Consider the following 17219-nt stretch of genomic DNA (forward strand, 5'->3'; position numbering starts at 1 on the left):
GAATAATTTGTTGTTTCTTTCTCAGAGTATTATTTTTTGAGAATTCCGATTAAAAACTTAAATCTTATAAGTAAAAAAATGTATTTGATGTCCTTCAGGTTCCTTTACTAACGTGTCATACATGAATTCACTTATGAACTCACTGAGTTATCTTATACTTGGAACCTTTTCCAGATTTGCGTGTACTTCAACAGAGGAAATTCCGCAATAAATTGATTTATCTTCTTTCTCAAAGTTGATTATTTCGGTGCAACAGTGTTCTTGCGGAAGTTCTACTGTTTGGTGATTAGCAAAACCAGGTTTTTTTCTATTCAAAGTCTGCAGCTTTCATATGTTTGATCCTGTTGCCATTTGAGCCTGAAATGAACTCAAAACATGGACCTACTTTAAACATAGGGTGTTGTAATTACATGCTTGCTTAAAATTTCTGGGTATATCTTGACATTTCTTACGGCATTCATTCCATTTATACGCTTCTATTTTGAAGTTACATTTTTTTCACCAACATACCATAGGGAGCCCCCTGCGGTTTAATATTTTCAAATTATCCACATGTCTTTGTCCCATAGTTCTAAATAAATGCATATTTTCCCTATAAAATATTCAAGGACTAAACCGCATATTTAGCACATTTTTTCGTACCATGTGAATGAAGCTACACATTCAAAACCATGGGTTTCTTCATTAGTTTTGAGTCCGATCCTTTTATTTTCATATAATCAGGATAGGACAACCGTTGTTTGAGGTGATGGTTGAACCTCCTTTTAGGACGGGAGAGGTCCTTGTATTTTCTTGTTTGCCACACCATTAAGTCAGAAGCTTTTTTTAGTTTCGTATGTGCTTTATGCTGGTTCCATTTCCTTCTCTTTGGGTTATTCACTTCTAATCACTCGCTCTAACTGTCGGTTTCCATACTGTGTACATTGTATTTCACGTTTTCTCCTTTACTGAATCTTAAAAACTCTGATACACAACTTGTTAGAGAGCTAATTTTATGTACTAGGATTCATTGTATTTTCCTTAGTAGTCTGTTTTCTCTACTTGTACTTGTAACAGAGAGCTAAATATATTGGCTTGAGGCCTGAGAGGTAACAGAACAAGCTGCTCCCCTTATAAAATTGAACATTATGTTGACTGCCATGAAACATGCGCAAGTGTTCTCCTCGGCGAAAAGAAGGTAACATGGGCAACAATGGGGGAGACAGATATTGCTGTCATTTATACCATGGCTAATCACTAAACAATCAAGCCACCGCCACTAAACAAACAATCAAGCTTAAGGTGCAACCGCTAGGTCTCCGGGGTCCTGACTTTGATCATGGATCTGTAGGCAAAGAAGCTCATGACACCCTTGATGCTAGAGGCAATTCGAAGTGCACAAGCTTTGATTGGATATCTTCCTGGACTCCTGCAACGAAAATGCATCCAGGAGGATATTCAATCCATGTCGTGCCGTGAAGCTTTGCTCCTAGTTTTGCAGCGCAGAGCCGCTGTGTGCCTTCAGTTGTTCCCTCAGCGTTTGATCAGCACTTTGCCTGCGAGGCATTGTATACTCCCAGTTTCTATGGTTGAGTAGCTGTAGTTGATCTCTGTAGCTTTCTTTAAAAAGTGGGACTTTGGTTTATTTTTGAAATGAAATGGAACCAGGGATGTATACTCCCTGTGAATCTAAGCACCGGCCCAATAACACGGGCAATGCTGTCGACGGCGTAAGCACCGGCAGGATTATTACCAGATAGATAGATTCTAAATTTAGATATCACAAGTTCGTCTAGATTTAGATTTCTGAATAGTACTATTTCTACCAGTGGGCAGTAGCACCGCTACTGCTGTGCGCAATTAAGCAAGCGCTCTACACTTGGGGACGAGGCGCAGAGGAGCCAGAGGCGGCGTGGTCAGCCCCGACGCCTCACTCATGTCCAGATGCGTCCCGACGGGAAGCTCCCAGTCGAAGTGGCGCACGAGGCTAGCGAGCGCGAGCTCCAGCACTGGCATTGCGAAGCTGATGCCGGGGCAGAGCCGCCGGCCTGCGCCGAAGGGGAGGAGCTGGTAGTCGTTTCCTCTCATGTCCACATCCACTGCGCTGCCGCCGCCCAGGAACCTCTCCGGCTGGAACTCGTCCGCCCTCTCCCCCCACGCAGCTGGGTCCCTCCCGACCGCCCACGCGTTGATGAAGAGCGCCGTCTTCGCCGGGATCTCGTAACCCTGTACAACCGCCGGCGCCGTGGACTCGTGCGGGATTAGGAGCGGTGCCGGCGGGTGGAGCCTGAGCGCCTCCTTCAGCACCGCCTTGAGGTACTCCATGTTGTTAAGATGGTTTTCCTCGATGGCCGGGCTGTCGCCGGTGACTCTGGCTATCTCTTCCTGCAGCTTGGCCATTGCCCGATGGTTCCCGACAAGCTCCACCATGGCCCATTCCAGCGTGACCGAGGATGTCTCTGTTCCGGCGGCGATCATGTCCTGCACACGCGCGAAATCAACACAGAGCAGAAGGTTAGTTCAAATTTCTTGAGAAATCTTGGTGGAATTGCTCGGATGTGATTGAGGATCTGATCACCTTGACGATGCTTTTGATGTAATCGTCGGTGAGCTCGAATCCGGTGGCGCCTTCTTCCCTCAGCCGTAGCAAGACGTCCAGGAAGTCCTCCTCCCCCGGGCCACCGTCTCCCTTCTTCTCCATGTGCTCGGCAACTATCTCCGACAGGAACTCGTCCCACGCCTCGACCTCATCGTCGAGCTTCTTCTCGAACCCGGTTGCCCACCTCACCACCTTCGCCGCTGCGCCCGGCATCACGTCCTCTGCCTGGAGGCCCGACATGAACGCCGCGGAGTTCCCCAACAGCCGCTTAATCCTCTCCGCGGTGGCACCCGCGGTGCCGGTGGTGGCGCGGGTGACCACCGCGTTGCTGTACTCGTAGAGGAGCTCCCTCAGCTCCACGGCGCCATCCCCAGATGCTGCCGCCATCTCGCGGCGGATCCCGGCAACGAGGGCGGCCGCCTCGGCGGCTCGCACGGGGGCGAAGGAATCGGCGCGGCGCGGGGAGAGGAGGTGGATGACGGCCATCTTCTTGCTGCGGCGCCAGGCATCGCCGTGGGGCACGAAGGATATGCTGTTGCAGCCGTAAGTGAGCTTGCTCACTGCGGCGCTGGGCACACGGGAGGCGAAGGCGAGGTCGTGGTTCCTGTACAGGTCCGCCGCGGCCGCGGCCGTGGACACCACCAGCGTCCGCCTGCGTCCGAGCTGCAGTAACAGGAGGCCGCCGTCGGTGCTGTACCGAGCGTGCAGCTCCCGCAGGGAGCGGTGCGGGAGGCGGCCCAGGAGGTGGAGGTGGCCGAGCAGCGGCAGCCGAGGAGGCGAGGGCGGGAGCTTGCGGTTGCTAGCTCGAGCTTTTGCGATGACGTAGCAGAAGACGAGGACAACGGCGGTAAGGAGGACGGCGACGGCGTACGGAGACATCCTCCCGGCCTCCACCGGAAAAATGTGTTGTCCGATCAACCTCAGCTCGGTGATAATAGTCAGAACTGGAATTGTCCTGGCTTGAACAAATAGGGATCGAGTGGTCGACCTGTCACCGTGTGGCGCTGTGAGGTTGAGGAGCAGCCACGGCAGCGTATTTTGTCTCCTCAGATCACTCCATTTTGTCACTTGTGATTTCGTCCACGTGATAGTGTCAAACAAGCCACCAGTGGCGGTTGTATAGAGCAAAATGGATTGGTTCAGATTTATCTTAATCATCATATTTTTTTCAAGGAAGTCTTTCTATTTCTACTTTCTATTAAATCAAATAAAACTTAAGTTTGGATCTGAAATAACTCTACAAGAAAGGTAGACACTGTCAATCCTTAAATATTAGTGAAAACACGCTTTCCTGCTGGGAAATTAAGGAGCTTATATTCATGCACCACTGGGAATCGGATGCCGTTATGTTACCCCATTTGTTTCAGGTTGACCATCTAATTTTAAGCAACAGATCCGCTCGTGTACTAAGTCACTGAATGTATGCTTCAATATTTAATGCTCCCGTAATTCCATCCTTGCAAAAAATGGCTCTACGATGAGTTGATTATGTTGTTTAGTGTTTTAATGAGTTAACTCAAATGCTAACCAAGTCGAGTTAGGCTGGGTTTTAAGCCTGTTACGAGTTTAGTCGAGCAAGCTCATTAACTAACGAGCATCCATACTCTCCTCAAGATACTAGTGTTAATGCACTTCTTGGAAAGGAGGCTCTCCTGAATGCATGCTTCAATATTTAAAGCTCCTCAAAGATAGCCATAGATTGTCACTGCTATTTTTGTGATTATAGTTCCTTAGGTTTTGCAGCCTTAAATTTAGGTATTTGAAGCACATAGTGCTTTCATAAAAAGATGTAGTATTGTGTCAATAAAAAATTGTGTTGCAGTGTTAGGTTTTCCAGAGTGTTACTTGATGTAGCAAATTGCTTTATCTAAGCATGTAGATGAATTGCGGAAGCACAATCTGTAGGTATTTGCAAATGCCATGTATGATTCCATGTGCAAGATGTTCAGATAGTTAACCAAGATGTCTCTTCATTTCAACCAGAGGAAGATGAGGGATGATCGAGGTTGTTATGTCCTCATGTTGAAATGGTTTTTAGCACAGTCGACGATGCTCAGATCTTTTATAATGGGTACGGGGAGAAACTTGGTCTTGGAAGTAGGATTGGATGCTCTAAAAGGAGTCAAAACATGATGTGACCATTTAATAAGGAGAGATTTCGAGAAGGCTCATGCAAGGAAGGCTAATATTGCAGAGAGTGGAGGAGAAGGGGCTTAGTTCTGGAGGTGTGTGTGGAGAAGGCTACAAAAGAAACATCTGAATGTCAAAATTTCGATGGTAAGAGGAAAGCTGCAAAAAGGAATAGAAACAAACTGAAGATACAAGATTGCAAGGCTAGAATGTCGGTTGGACTAAGGAAAGAAAAATGGTAAGTAACCACTTTCATTGAGGAACACACACGTCCAATAATGAGTAGAGAAGAGTGGACAAGGTATTACAAATCGCATCATGATGTGCCACACGAAGACTACATGTTGATTAAGATGTTGCATCACAACACTGGCACCTCTCTCATTATCGATACACTTGGTGATTTGCATGGAACTCTTTGAATGTTGCCGTACACAAACCGAGATGTTGCGTACATTCGGCCCAAATTGAGAAATGAGGTGTCTCAGAATGATATGCCGAAAATCATTGAGTATCTTCAGTATCTTCTTGCAAAGAGTAATTCTACATTCTATCAAACTAGATGAGAACAACACGGTGAGGGATCTCTTCTAGGTTGATGGAAGGGCACGGGAGGTGTACAAAGAGTACAAAGATTACATATTTTTTGACACCACATTTGCACCAATTGTTAGGATAAACAACCACATGCAAAGCATAATGCTCGGGTATGCTTCCATACATCATGAGAAATAGGAAACCTTCAAGTGGGTATTTGAGACCTAGATGAATGCTATGTATCTAGATCATCAAACATGCATTATGACAGACCAAGACCAAGCAATGATGGGTGTTATAGATGTGGTGTTTCTCGGGTTAGTGCACTGTTGTTTCCCGTGGCATGTGCTTCGGATAGCAAAGGACAAACTTGGAACAATATTTCATACACACGGGGGTTTAGAGAATGAGTTTTGTTTTACTGTATATATGGATTAGATATAGTACTAGAAGAATTTGAGAATATGTGTCAAGCCTTTTTTGGGAGATAGCGAACACCTTATTACAATGTGCGGATGTAGAGATACTTGTAGCATATAATCCATCATTATCCGGTACTCCTGGCGTATCTGAAAGCTTAGATCAAATAGGGAGCAGCGTAGGTTCAAGCACTCGCACTTCCGTTTCATCCCTAGCCCTAGGCACTACCTAAACAAGTGTCTTCCACTTGGGGAGGAGGCGCAGCGGAGCTAGCGGCGGCGTGGTCAGCCCCGGCGCCTCGCTCATGTCCAGACGTGTTCCGATGGGGAGCTTCCAATCGAAGTGGCCGACGAGGCTAGCGAGCGCGATCTCCAGCGCTGGAAGCGCGAAGCTTATGGCGGGGCAAATCCGTCGGCCGGCGCCAAAAGGGAGGAGCTGGTAGTCGTTCCCCCGCAGGTCGATGCCCGTCACGCCGCCGCCTTCGAGGAACCGCTCTGGCCGGAACTCTTCTGCCGCGTCGCCCCACGCCGCCGGGTCCCGCCCGATCGCCCACGCGTTGATGAAGAGCGCGGTCTTCGACGGGATTTCGTATCCCTGGACGACCGCCGCAGTCGTCGACTCGTGCGGGACAAGGAGCGGCGCCGGCGGGTGGAGCCGGAGCGCCTCCTTCAGCACGGCCTTGAGATACTCCATCCTGCTCAGGTCGTCCTCCTCGATGGTCGGCTTGCCGTTGGAGACTCGCGCCACCTCGTCCTGCAGCTTGGCCATTGCCCGCGGGTTTCCGATGAGCTCCGCCATGGCCCATTCCAGCGTGATAGAGGTTGTCTCAGTTCCAGCGAAGATCATGTCCTGCATATGCAAAAAAGGATCAAAGGGAGTAGATAAAATTTGTTGAGAAACTATGATCAAAAGAATCATGCGATTAGTTGATTGATGATTACCTTGACGAGGCTTTTGATGTGATCGTCGGTGAGTTCCAGTCCGGCGGTTCCTTCTTCCCTCAGGCGCAGCAAGACGTCCAAGAAGTCCTCCTCTTCCCATGCGCCGTAGGCACACTTCTTCTCAAGATGCTCTGCGATTATCTCGTTTAGGAACTTATGCCACGCTTCGACCCTGCCGTCTAGTCTCTTCTCGAGCCCCGTCGCCCACCTGATGACCTTCGCTGCCACGTCGGGAAGCACGTCCTCCGCCTGGAGCCCCGACATGAGCGCCGTGGTGTTCCCCATAAGCTGCTTCATCTTCTCTACCGTTGCCCCTGCTGTACGAGCGGCCGCGCGGGTGACCACCGCGTTGCTGTAGCTGTACAAGAGATCCCTTAGCTCCACGGCCTCACCCTCCTCAGCGGCGCGGCGGGCTCCCGCGACGAGGGCAGCTGCCTCGGCGGCGCGCACGGGGCCGAACGAGTCGGCGCGGCGCGGGGACAGTAGGTGGACCACGGCCATCTTCTTGCGTCGGCGCCAGGCGTCGCCGTAGGGCGCGAAGGAGATGTTCTTGTCGGGGCCGAAGGAGAGCTTGTCCACCGCCGCGTTGGGCACGCGGGAGGCGAAGGCGAGGTCGTGGTTCCTGTACAGGTCCGCCGCCGCCGCCGCCGTGGACACCACCAGCGTTGGCCTGCGCCCGAGCTGCAGGAACAGGAGGCCGCCGTCGGTGCCGTAGCGGAGGTGCAGCTCGCGGAGGGAGCGGTGCGGGAGGCGGCCCAGGAGGTGGAGGTGGCTGATCAGCGGGAGTGACGGCGGGGAGGGCGGGAGCTTGCTGCTGCGGCCTCGGGCCTTCCTGACAACGGCATAGCACAAGGCAAGGAGCACGGTTGCGACGACGGCGTACGGAGGCATCCTACCTCAACTGGAAAATCCAATCAACTTTGAATCGAAGATAATCGCGCGACCTTGTGAGGTTGAAGAGCAGCCAGCCAGCCAGCCACGGCAGTGTTCTCTTTGGATCAATCCACACTTGTGTTCTTGTCAAATAGCCGCCGGCTGGCCCCATCTTACAATGGACTTTGACGACCATTTTGTAATTATTCTCAACTATTTCATTTTTGTTTCTAAGGATAAGGCAATTTTTTTTGAAAGTAAACGGTAGAGTAAGCCTCTACAGCTCTACCACCATTTTTTTCAAATGTACCAACTTATAGCTGATTACTTTTTTTTAATGTATTTAAGTGTAGTTACAATGTTGTTCAGTTTGTAATAAAAATCATTATAATTTAATTTAGGAAAAAGATAAGTACAAACACAACTAATATTGTGTGACTTGTTGATTCTGCAACACTAACTAGTTCCCTCATTGTCGAATAAAGCTGATGAGTTTTTTTCTAAATTCAAACTTTGCAAACTTCTTGAGAAAAATATAAAACATTTGTAATATCAAATCAATATCATTAGGCCATCATGAAATAAATATTCATGTTATATTTCTTTGGTTTTGTAGATGTTTCAGTTTTACTTAATATAAAATTAATATGCACTATATTTTAACTTGGAGGGAGGAGTTGAATTGCCAAGCATGAACATTTGCACTGTGCAACTCTCGAACAATACTGACACTCAAAACCCTCTCTACTATAATTGCCTTCTTGATCTCAAGTATAAGAGTACCTTTCATACCAAAATGATTTTGCGAAGCGCAAACGTTCTTCGCTAATGAAATTAAATTGCACTATGCACATATCCACACAAAATACAGTTCAAATCGACACAAGAAAGAACATGCATGGAAGATAAACTCCCATTTATTTCATAGAGCATGTGCTCTTCAATCCACTCGTATGAATATGTAGTGCCATCTAAACACAAGCCTACACGTTTCATTTGTACCTATTAATTAATTTGTATTTCTTCCACTCCTCTATCTACATGGCAAAGTACTAATGCTCAATGTCTGATATGTCCTGTATTTGGGTTGCCAACAAAGTAGGCAAGAACCCCTACCAAGGGAGCGTTGATGTAGGTAGTTGGTTCAGATTTCCTGAAATCAGCACGCTCGTCCCCATAAGCATCATCCTCCCCCGGCCCTCCAACGACTGCTCCGACCAATGGGTTAGGGTTTGGGCTAGATGAATCAAAGTAAGGCGTGCCGTCTTTGCACGCCAAGCGCTCAGGGTGGCTCTTGATGGAAGGGACGGATGATCCTCGGTGGTGGATCCGTTGAGGATATCGATCGCCATACCCGACCATGTACGACATTTTCATCGGGTTGTCTCCTAATAGATAATCAACCTGGGAAGACAACATGCAAAAGTGACGTTAGTAATTTCAGAGTGTAACTTACTAGTCAGCGTCCCTGCACTGGATGTTATACAAGTAGCATATAGGTGAAAATTTGCAGTACCTGTTTTTTGGCTTGCAGCCGAAGAGTGTCTGGACCAACTGAAATATCCCCACAGTTAACAGTGTGAGAGGACTTGGAAAGGTACTTGGCATAGGTTAGGAGCAGGAACGAAATGGAGGTGACATGCTGCATATTGCTGCCTCCTGGCTTGTAGATCATGCCCCCAGGCGTGTACTGTATGTGCGGCGATGACGACTCCGGGATGAGCGTGCAGATGAAGCTATCTGCAGACTCTTTGTAGGACTGCATAGACATGGCCACTCCGTCTATGAACTCCTGTAAACCAGCCACTCATGTAAGTTAGGAGTAGAGTTTGCATTCAGTAAGTGTACAGGTCTGATGGAGACATTTTTCAGAACCTTGGAAACAAGAACGTTGAGACCAGCGTGTTTGTTGTCCCAACCGAACTCGTTGATGTTGTCCTCTGCTCCGAGGGTTTTGCCGTTAACCTGGATGTATTCCTGGAATTTGTCGTCACCAGAGGCCCTCCGTAGCCATGCCGCACTCCACAGCAGCTCATCCTGTCAAGGATGTCAGCTTGGTCAGTTCTGAAACTCTTATTCTTCTGAAAATGGCGATCTTGGAATTTGTGAGAACGGAGCTTCTTTTATGGCAAAATATTTGCTTCTTGCCGCACAACACGGTATCCGAAATACATGAGCCTATACGATGCAGAAATGAATGAGTGCTTAAGGTGATCAAGCTGAATTATTAGAAAGTAGAATTCTGCAAGTTCAGAGATAGAAATTCGAGTCTGCTATTTACGGCACAGAATTCATGTGCAGTATGCTGATACCTTTCGCATTTGCACTCCTATTCTTGTGCTAATTGCTGAATGATGTAAGCTGAATTCATGTTATTTATTTACCAAAACCCTAGTGTCTTGTTCCCAAAGTTCAGAGAATTCTGCAAGTTCTATTCTTGTGCTAATTGCTAAATGATGTAAGTTGAATTCGTGTTATTTATTGTACAAAAACCCCGGTGTGTTGTTCCAAAAGTTCAGATAATTCTGTAACTTCTTGTATTCTTGTGCTCATTGCTAAATGATGTAAGCTAAAGTCATGTTAATTATTTTACAGAACCCCTGGTGTCTTGTTCCCAAAGTTCAGAAGTTTCTGTAAGTTCAGTTATTATAGACACGAGTGTCTTTCGTTGTTGCTACTCTGATGCTAATTTAGCTTTAATAATTACTTCGCATCAAGGTACCGAAGTATAGCAATGCTGCAACACATAGTATTGTAAAGCTGCCTTGTATCTTTTGGCCAGACAAACGAAACCTGATGCTAATTGAACTTTGTCTTGTGTGCTGTCATTTTTTTGTCAGAAAAATGGCTACACCTAAACAGAGCATAACGCTTTGCACGGTGCCATGTTACCAACTTAGCCGCACTGCGACACCATGTGTGTACGCTGCAGTGTCTCTCGTGATCGAGTAGGTCTGGCCATGGCGCGTCAGGGCGCCAACAGGAGCAAGAAGACAGTAGCTAGACTGACCTGATACCCGTCGAAGTCGCAGTAGAAGGGGCAGCCGGCGGCTTTGAGGTCCGGGTCGTCGCTGTAGGCGCCCCTGTACGTGTCGGCGAACTCGAACGCCTTCTTGGCGTTGGCGAGCAGCAGCTCGGCGTACTCCCGGTCACCCTCGGCGCGGAACACGATGGACGCCGCAGCCAGCGCCGCGGCGGTCTCCCCGGCCACCTCCGACCCCGGCCGCCCCGTGGTGACGTTGTACACGGTGCGCTCCGTGTCCATGTCCTCCGGCCTCTCCCAGCACGCATGGTCCTTCCACGGGTCGCCCACCTGCACCACACACACAATGCCACCGGGGACCGGTCACTCTCACTCTGACGGTCACGGCAGGGTTCTGCCCTGCCGTGGCATGGCATGGAGGTGCGATGACGGTGCAAATGTGCAATGTGGGTGCTTGCCTGCATGAAGATGACGCCGGGGTGGGCGACGGTCTTGAGGAGGTAGTCGGTGCCCCAGCGCAGGGCGTCGGCGGCGTGGCGGCGCTCGTCGCGGGGCATGTCGTCGCCGAACTCGAGCACGCTCCAGGCCAGCATGGTGGTGGTGAAGGCCATGGGGAAGCCGAACTTGACGTTGTCGCCGGCGTCGTAGTAGCCGCCCTCGAGGTCGACGCCCGCCGCCGCGCCGTCGGTGAGGCCGGAGTCGCCCCGCCACGCCGCGCGCTGCGACGCCGGAAGCCGTCCCGACCGCTGCCCCTCGAAGAAGAGGATGCACTTGGAGAGCGCGTCGCGGTAGTCGTGCTGCGCGCTCAAGGTCCGCCGCCACGGCCGCCACGACGGCCACGCCGACGCCGAGCCCGCGGCCGAGGTGAGGTACAGTGCAAGCAGTAGTAGGACGCGCACGCGCAAGTGGTGGACGGGAGAAGAGGCCATCTCGAGCTCACTCTACAGTACAGAGTATAGGCTGCTGGAGCACGTGAATGGCGGCGAGTGATCGGTGCATTCTCCTCGTATTTGGCGCGTATTTATAGACCCCGATCGGCCCGTCGTAAAGGCATTCCGCAGCAGTGAGGCTCGCTTGTGCTGTGTATGCAACGGTGCAGTGGCGAAATTTGAGGCAAGATTTGATTCGAATTCACTGTGGAAACCGAAAAATGCCGTCCATAATTCCCAGAGGAATAAATCCATGGCATTTGTGGGTGCATTCGAGAGAGTTGAAGGTATACCCCATATAGGGGAGTATATACAGCCGGTGGAATTAAGTTGGATTTATTGGCGCGAATCCATCGCGAGGGTTAAAGGACAAAGGTGGGGGTCACGGGAGTGGTGGTAAGTAGAGGTGAGGCCAAAGTTTTTTCAGGGTTCTTCATGGACGACACGGGAGGACAGCAGCTAGCAAGGCTCATTCTCAGTGTGGTCACATGCAGCGGTTCACCAAGGGCACGTAGTAGTAGAGTGTAGGACCAATGGACCATACGGTTGGAATCCTACATGGAGTGTAGTAGTGGTGTTCCTTCATTGGTTAGAGCATCCCCACTCGTTTGGGCTCCCCACGCCCAAATCCGGCGAAATTTAGCGCCGGGTGGATGTAGTTTTTGGCCTGGGGAGGCCCATTTTTCCAGCCGCGAGCCCATGGACGCGCACCCACCGCGTGCATAGCGGCGGCGCGAGTCACCGGGAAGGGCAATCGGCGGAGTTCCCTCGACGCATTGAGCCGTCGCGAAGTGGACTGGAGAGCCGAAACGACTCGTCGGGAACGGTCGAAGTGGCCTCGATGCGAGAACCGCCGTAATGGAGCACGAACTCCGCGGAAGAGCAACCGCCGCTCTCTTTCGTCGAGAGACCTACATATACGGTTTTCGACGGGCGACGCCATTCATCTGTTCTCTCGTCACCATCCTGCGTCAACCATGAGCGATATCTCTTGGCCATCGGACACCGACAGCGAGGGGAAGCCGCCTGGATGGCGCCATTGGTGGGATCCAACTGCATCGTCCAGCAGCGACGATTCCCCCCCCGCCGGCCAGCGAGGACGAGTGGGACGACGAGGAGGAGGACGAAGAGGCCGAGGAAGAGGCTAAGGAAGAGGAGGAGGAGCAGGAGCAGGAGGAGGAGCAGGAGGAGGAGGACGAAGAGGCTGATGAGGACGACGACGAGGAGGACTCAACTTCCTCCGACGAGGAGGTGACGAGCCGGAAGCGTCGCCGCGACGACGATGAGGCGGGGCCTTCTAAGAAGAAGAAGAAGTAGTTTAGTTTTAAAGTTTTTATATGTAATTTTTATGTTTATTCGAATTATATTCGAAATATATATATAATCTATCTATGTTGCACCACTTGAGAGTTCAAAGCTTTCGTTCGACGAGGGTATTGCCGTAGATCGGGAAGACGAGGGTTTTGCCGTAGATCGGGAAGACGAGGGTTTTGCCGTAGATCGGAGGCCATTGTCGCCGACAAGTTGGGGCCACGCGCGCTTTCGTTTCGTCCGGAGTCCCCGAGCGCTCCCGGGGGCCGGGGATGGCGTGGGATCGCCGGATGGATTTAGGCCCAAATCCGGACGAAAACGAGGAACCGGGGGCGCGACTGGGCCGAATTACGCCGTCCGGATGGAAAAAAACGCTCGCCGGGGGCCTCGTCGGGGGGACGAGTGGAGATGCTCTTAGTTCATTTTGTTTTGATACTAATACAAAATTGTTGGGGTTCTCTCTTTTCCCCTCCCTAGTTACTGTGTGAGAGAGGCGAAAAGGGAGTTCGTCCTCATTCTTGTCCCTCGCTCCGCCGACGGCCGATTCGGCGGTTCCCTCCCTCTCCGGCCGCCGTGGAGGTGGTGGGAGAGTGGGGGAACCCCGGATCCGTGCCCTAGGCGTGTAGATAGTAGGGTTAGGTTTCCGGGCGGCGCGGGGGAGGTGGTGACTGCGGCGTCTCCTTGGAATAATGGTGCTGGGGTTCGATCTCCACCTCGGCGGCGCTCTTCGGGGTGTCGTCGGCGAACTACCGGACTGGGTCTCGCCGGTGTGGTCCTGGCGAGGGGGATTTCACCGTTTGGCGAGCTTTTGTCCTCCCGGTTTCTTCCTCGTGCGGTCGCTGATGGCTTCTGCGGCGACGGCAAGCCAGTGGAGGAGGGGGATGGTGGCTCTGGATGTCCAGGCCCTCGTCGTCCGTGTACAGGAGTCCTGTTGACTCGCTCCGGTGGGGCGGGCTTCCGGCTGGCCCTCGTTTTGCTTTCTGTGCTGATGCAGGCCTTCAAGCAGGCTCCGGCTTCTGGCTTGGGCCTGACCGCCGGTGGGGTTCGGGGCGGTGCCCCCGCCGACACGCTCATCACCTCTGCAAGATCTCGACGGTCGCGTCGAGTGATACAAGCGGTGACTTCAACGAGGAGATGTCCTCTAAAGGACTTCCCCGGCGACACAGCTGCGCCCGCAGGTGCTTCTTCCTTTGCTCCGGCATGGAGGATCCGGTGCTGGCGACAGCGGATCGTGGTGTGCGCAGAAGATCCCAAGGACCTAGATGCTTTTTTCTTGTTTCCTAGGGTTCTTTCTGTTTTCTTGGGTCAGCTGTCCAAATTCTGGACTGTTCGTGTATCTTCATGTTTCCTTAATTAATATAATCCAGATATTTGGCTCAAAAAAAAAGTTCATTTTGTTTTCATAGGTAATAGAGCAGATTTTGCCACAAGCAGCAAAAGAGGAAAAAAGTCTAATTGCGAAATAAGAGAAAATGCAATGGTATTCAATCGTGGCATTGTTGTCACCAGTGTCGATGGGAACACTTCTATTTTGTTCTTCGAAAAGGGAAAAGCCCGGCCTCGACGTCAACCAAAGCATATTGCCTTTATTAACTCAAAGTGTCACACCAAGAAGATACGACTAAAAAAAGCTAACACACATCCTTGCGACAATTAGCTTCTCTAGTATACTTCTCCAACATATCATATTTCTTGATAGATTTTTCTAAAAAATCTAGTCAAACTTCACTTGATTTGACTTTTCCAAAAAAAATATAGGCCTTAAGCCTTGGGATGGAGATAGTAATAGCCACAACCCCGTAAATATAGAAGTTCTTCTCCTTTCAAGGGCTTGTACCAGTCTACTATTTGCTCCGTTTGTGGCTATCTCTATAACATTTGGAGAAGGCGGCGAGAGATATATTTACCCAACATGGATTTCAGCGTAGTGTATGGATCGGCCCTTCATGCACCACCTTAGGCGCCCTTATGTGTCTTTCATGTACAAGTATTGTGTTGACATTTTTGTTTTGTGGCCGTGTGCATTCTAGCAATGTCCAAGTCAAGTTTGTGTCCTTTATCGTCTTGATGTGAACCTTTAAGTCTAACGAAATGTCCTTTATGGGAAAAATAAGTTTTATTTCCTAACGGTGCATTAATGCCATGTTACATAAAAAATGTCTATCCAAATTATATTTCATATAAAAAGTCCGTGGGTGTTTGGTGCGATCAACCAGATTTAGGTCAAACTCATGTGTTTATTTATATAAGTTTGAAATAAGAAAATCTAACAACATGACACCTTTGTTTTAGTTTTATCCCGTGACTCACTTTTTTTTTTTGAACAAAGGCAGGCGTCGGAGACGCCAAATTTTATTCAGCTCAAAAACAGAATACAGCTGTTGACGTCAGAAACCCCCTGGCGGGCAGAGACGGGCAACACGGTAGAGCCGGGAACAACTAGGGCTGCGGCTGACCCCAGTCCCTCAGAGCGACGGCCCGCAAAGCCTCCTGGTCGCACGTCCGATGTTTATCACAAGGGCGTGCCACCCGACCTATACCTGGTCGGGAAGGTGTGGATGATGCCTCGCTTAGTTTCCTGCAGGGGCACACACGTAAACGTTAAATACGAGCCTCGATCGGCTCTCGGGTTATCCTGTGAATCGGCTCAAAGAGCCGATCCACCCATGATTCAGACGAGGTGTCCGAATATATGGTGGTCCTGCTTGATCAAGAAATAGCTAATGAGATCTACGACGATTTAGGGTTTTCACCGCATAATCGGATCGTCCTACTCCAGGTTGAGCCTCGCGGCCACGCACGGTGATCGTAAGCCGATCCTAAACAAGGCCTAAAAACCAACACGAGGTTGATCCCCGGAACATCCTGTTTAGGGCCAACGAACGACACCCTACGTGCCGCTGGATCCTCCCCCCCTTTGTAAGGCCTAACTATTGCGGATATTAAACTAATCCTTGTAGAACAAGGAGCAATCGTAACGGATCAGATCTACTAAATAATGATCAAGCGGGTGCCGCCCCTACACCTAAGATAGGTGTAAGGGCGGCTAGATATGCAAGGGTTGCACTACGACAGCATATGATACGAAGAACAATGCTAACCCTAACATATCTATGATAACTACGTTGCTCGCCATAAAAAAAGGCTTCAGTACGAGCAACGCATGAACAACGTAGGCAGGCTTGTGCTGCCTAGATCGCAAGATGCGATCTAGGCAGCATGGTGCTTACCGGTAGAAACCCTCGAGACGAAGGAGTTGGCGATGCGCCGAGATTTGTTTGTGGTTGAACGTTGGTTGTTGTTTATTCCATAAACCCTAGATACATATTTATAGTCCAGGGGACTTTCTAATGTGGAGCGTGCACCAAACCGTGCACGAGTAAGATTCTAACTTCTAAACTAAGATGCGATCTAATATGTTACAGATACACGGGCAATTAAGCCCAACTTGGTATAAAAGGCCGATTCATGTATTTCTTCCATGTATATTCTTCAAGTCCATCTTGATCGTGGCCCACCTGTGACTCGGTCAAATTCTGGTGATAACACATGCCCCCCTGGTTTTGGAAATGACATTTCCAAAATCATTATGCTCTTCTTTCGTCGGGTCGTGTCGTGGCAGAGCAGAACTGCCGCAGAATCTTTCATCATTACGCCTCGCCTCCTGGGCTTCTCTGTATGAATTGACAATTTCAGCATCACACCTCGAGGACCGTCATGGCATTAAATCTCCACTACACTCTCTTTATTTATCTGTGCCACAACGGTTTCACCACTCCATCCCCTTGCTCTGCTCTGTTCACCAAACCAAAAAAAAACCCTCCTCCCCTGCAGCCATGTCTTCCTCTTCCTCCTCCGCTTCAGGCCTCTCTCTCCAACCGTCGCCGAAGAACAAGGAAGAGGACGATCCCCGCTCCGGGGCGAACTCCATCTCCTCCGACAAGGAGAAGGAAGGAGGAGAAGCGGAGAGGACCAAGGCCTCCCCTCCGCCAAGCTTCCGCCGAAGAAACGCTCCCGCATGTGGGCGGACAGCGAGGACGACGATGACGACGAAGAAGAAGAAGATGAGGAGGAGGAAGATGATTCCTCCTCCTCCGCTGGGTATCCTTCAACGAAGCGCTTCCGCAGCTGGGCGGATAGCGAGGATGATGATGATGACGAGGAGGAGGAGGAAGCTCCAGCCGACGGCTGGGGCAGCAACGGCGAGGAGTTTCCTGGGAGCAGCGCCGACGACCTCGACGACGGCGACGATGAGGACAGCGACGACTAGTAGAGTAGGACTAGCAGTAGCAGTGCACTAGGCACCAGATCCCTCTTTTGAGAGCCATCGGCTCTTCTTGTAAAGCCGCTCTTTTGAATTAATGAGAATTGTTCTTTCAATTTCTCCTTTCATTAATCCAATTTCCATCCTCCCGCTTGCCACACCAAGACCGATAGCAACGAATCGGACTATTATTGTTTTTCTTGACCGTGGCGTTTTGCAGTCCCGCAGCCGATGACTGTTCATCGGCTAATTT

At 50.1% G+C, this 17219-nt stretch overlaps 3 protein-coding genes across 5 annotated transcripts; all 3 read right to left on the bottom strand.

Moving 5' to 3' along the window:
- Positions 1-1703: 1703 nt before the first annotated feature.
- On the bottom strand, positions 1704-3457 carry LOC124668101 (cytochrome P450 71A1-like). Its single transcript, XM_047205298.1, has 2 exons — positions 2558-3457; positions 1704-2460 (listed from the first exon to the last, which is right to left on the bottom strand). The coding sequence occupies exons 1-2, from the start codon at positions 3455-3457 to the stop codon at positions 1840-1842; spliced, it is 1521 nt and encodes a 506-aa protein (XP_047061254.1). The 3' UTR covers positions 1704-1839.
- A 2243-nt stretch (positions 3458-5700) lies between these two features.
- On the bottom strand, positions 5701-7655 carry LOC124666035 (cytochrome P450 71A1-like). The gene is made up of 2 exons (XM_047203377.1): positions 6607-7655; positions 5701-6514 (listed from the first exon to the last, which is right to left on the bottom strand). Exons 1-2 carry the CDS (start codon positions 7495-7497, stop codon positions 5894-5896), a joined length of 1512 nt encoding a protein of 503 aa, XP_047059333.1. The 5' UTR covers positions 7498-7655; the 3' UTR covers positions 5701-5893.
- An 883-nt stretch (positions 7656-8538) lies between these two features.
- On the bottom strand, positions 8539-16995 carry LOC124666688 (endoglucanase 23-like). Of its 3 annotated transcripts, none has more exons than XM_047204021.1 (6): positions 16961-16995; positions 10921-11266; positions 10490-10792; positions 9355-9516; positions 8996-9271; positions 8539-8883 (listed from the first exon to the last, which is right to left on the bottom strand). In XM_047204021.1, exons 2-6 carry the CDS (start codon positions 11071-11073, stop codon positions 8539-8541), a joined length of 1239 nt encoding a protein of 412 aa, XP_047059977.1. In that variant the 5' UTR covers positions 11074-11266; positions 16961-16995. The 3 variants fall into 3 exon arrangements, with proteins under 3 accessions (XP_047059977.1, XP_047059976.1, XP_047059975.1); XM_047204020.1 differs by having other exon boundaries at positions 16946-16995; XM_047204019.1 differs by lacking the exon at positions 16961-16995 and having other exon boundaries at positions 10921-11334.
- Positions 16996-17219: the final 224 nt, after the last annotated feature.

Source organism: Lolium rigidum, chromosome 6 (assembly GCF_022539505.1).
Source record: "Lolium rigidum isolate FL_2022 chromosome 6, APGP_CSIRO_Lrig_0.1, whole genome shotgun sequence".
Classification (NCBI taxonomy): Eukaryota; Viridiplantae; Streptophyta; class Magnoliopsida; order Poales; family Poaceae; genus Lolium; species Lolium rigidum.

Bases quoted from the DNA above. Each gene is read 5' to 3' on its own strand.
- LOC124666688 (XM_047204021.1), bottom strand. From the start codon at position 11,073: ATGGCCTTCACCACCACCATGCTGGCCTGGAGCGTGCTCGAGTTCGGC. The intron at 10,793-10,920 runs GCAAGCACCCAC...TGTGTGGTGCAG, and splicing joins CCGGCGTCATCTTCATGCAG to GTGGGCGACCCGTGGAAGGA. The intron at 9,272-9,354 runs GTTCTGAAAAAT...GCTGGTTTACAG, and splicing joins TCAACGTTCTTGTTTCCAAG to GAGTTCATAGACGGAGTGGC.
- LOC124666035 (XM_047203377.1), bottom strand. From the start codon at position 7,497: ATGCCTCCGTACGCCGTCGTCGCAACCGTGCTCCTTGCCTTGTGCTAT. The intron at 6,515-6,606 runs GTAATCATCAAT...TTGCATATGCAG, and splicing joins ACATCAAAAGCCTCGTCAAG to GACATGATCTTCGCTGGAAC.
- LOC124668101 (XM_047205298.1), bottom strand. From the start codon at position 3,457: ATGTCTCCGTACGCCGTCGCCGTCCTCCTTACCGCCGTTGTCCTCGTC. The intron at 2,461-2,557 runs GTGATCAGATCC...GCGCGTGTGCAG, and splicing joins ACATCAAAAGCATCGTCAAG to GACATGATCGCCGCCGGAAC.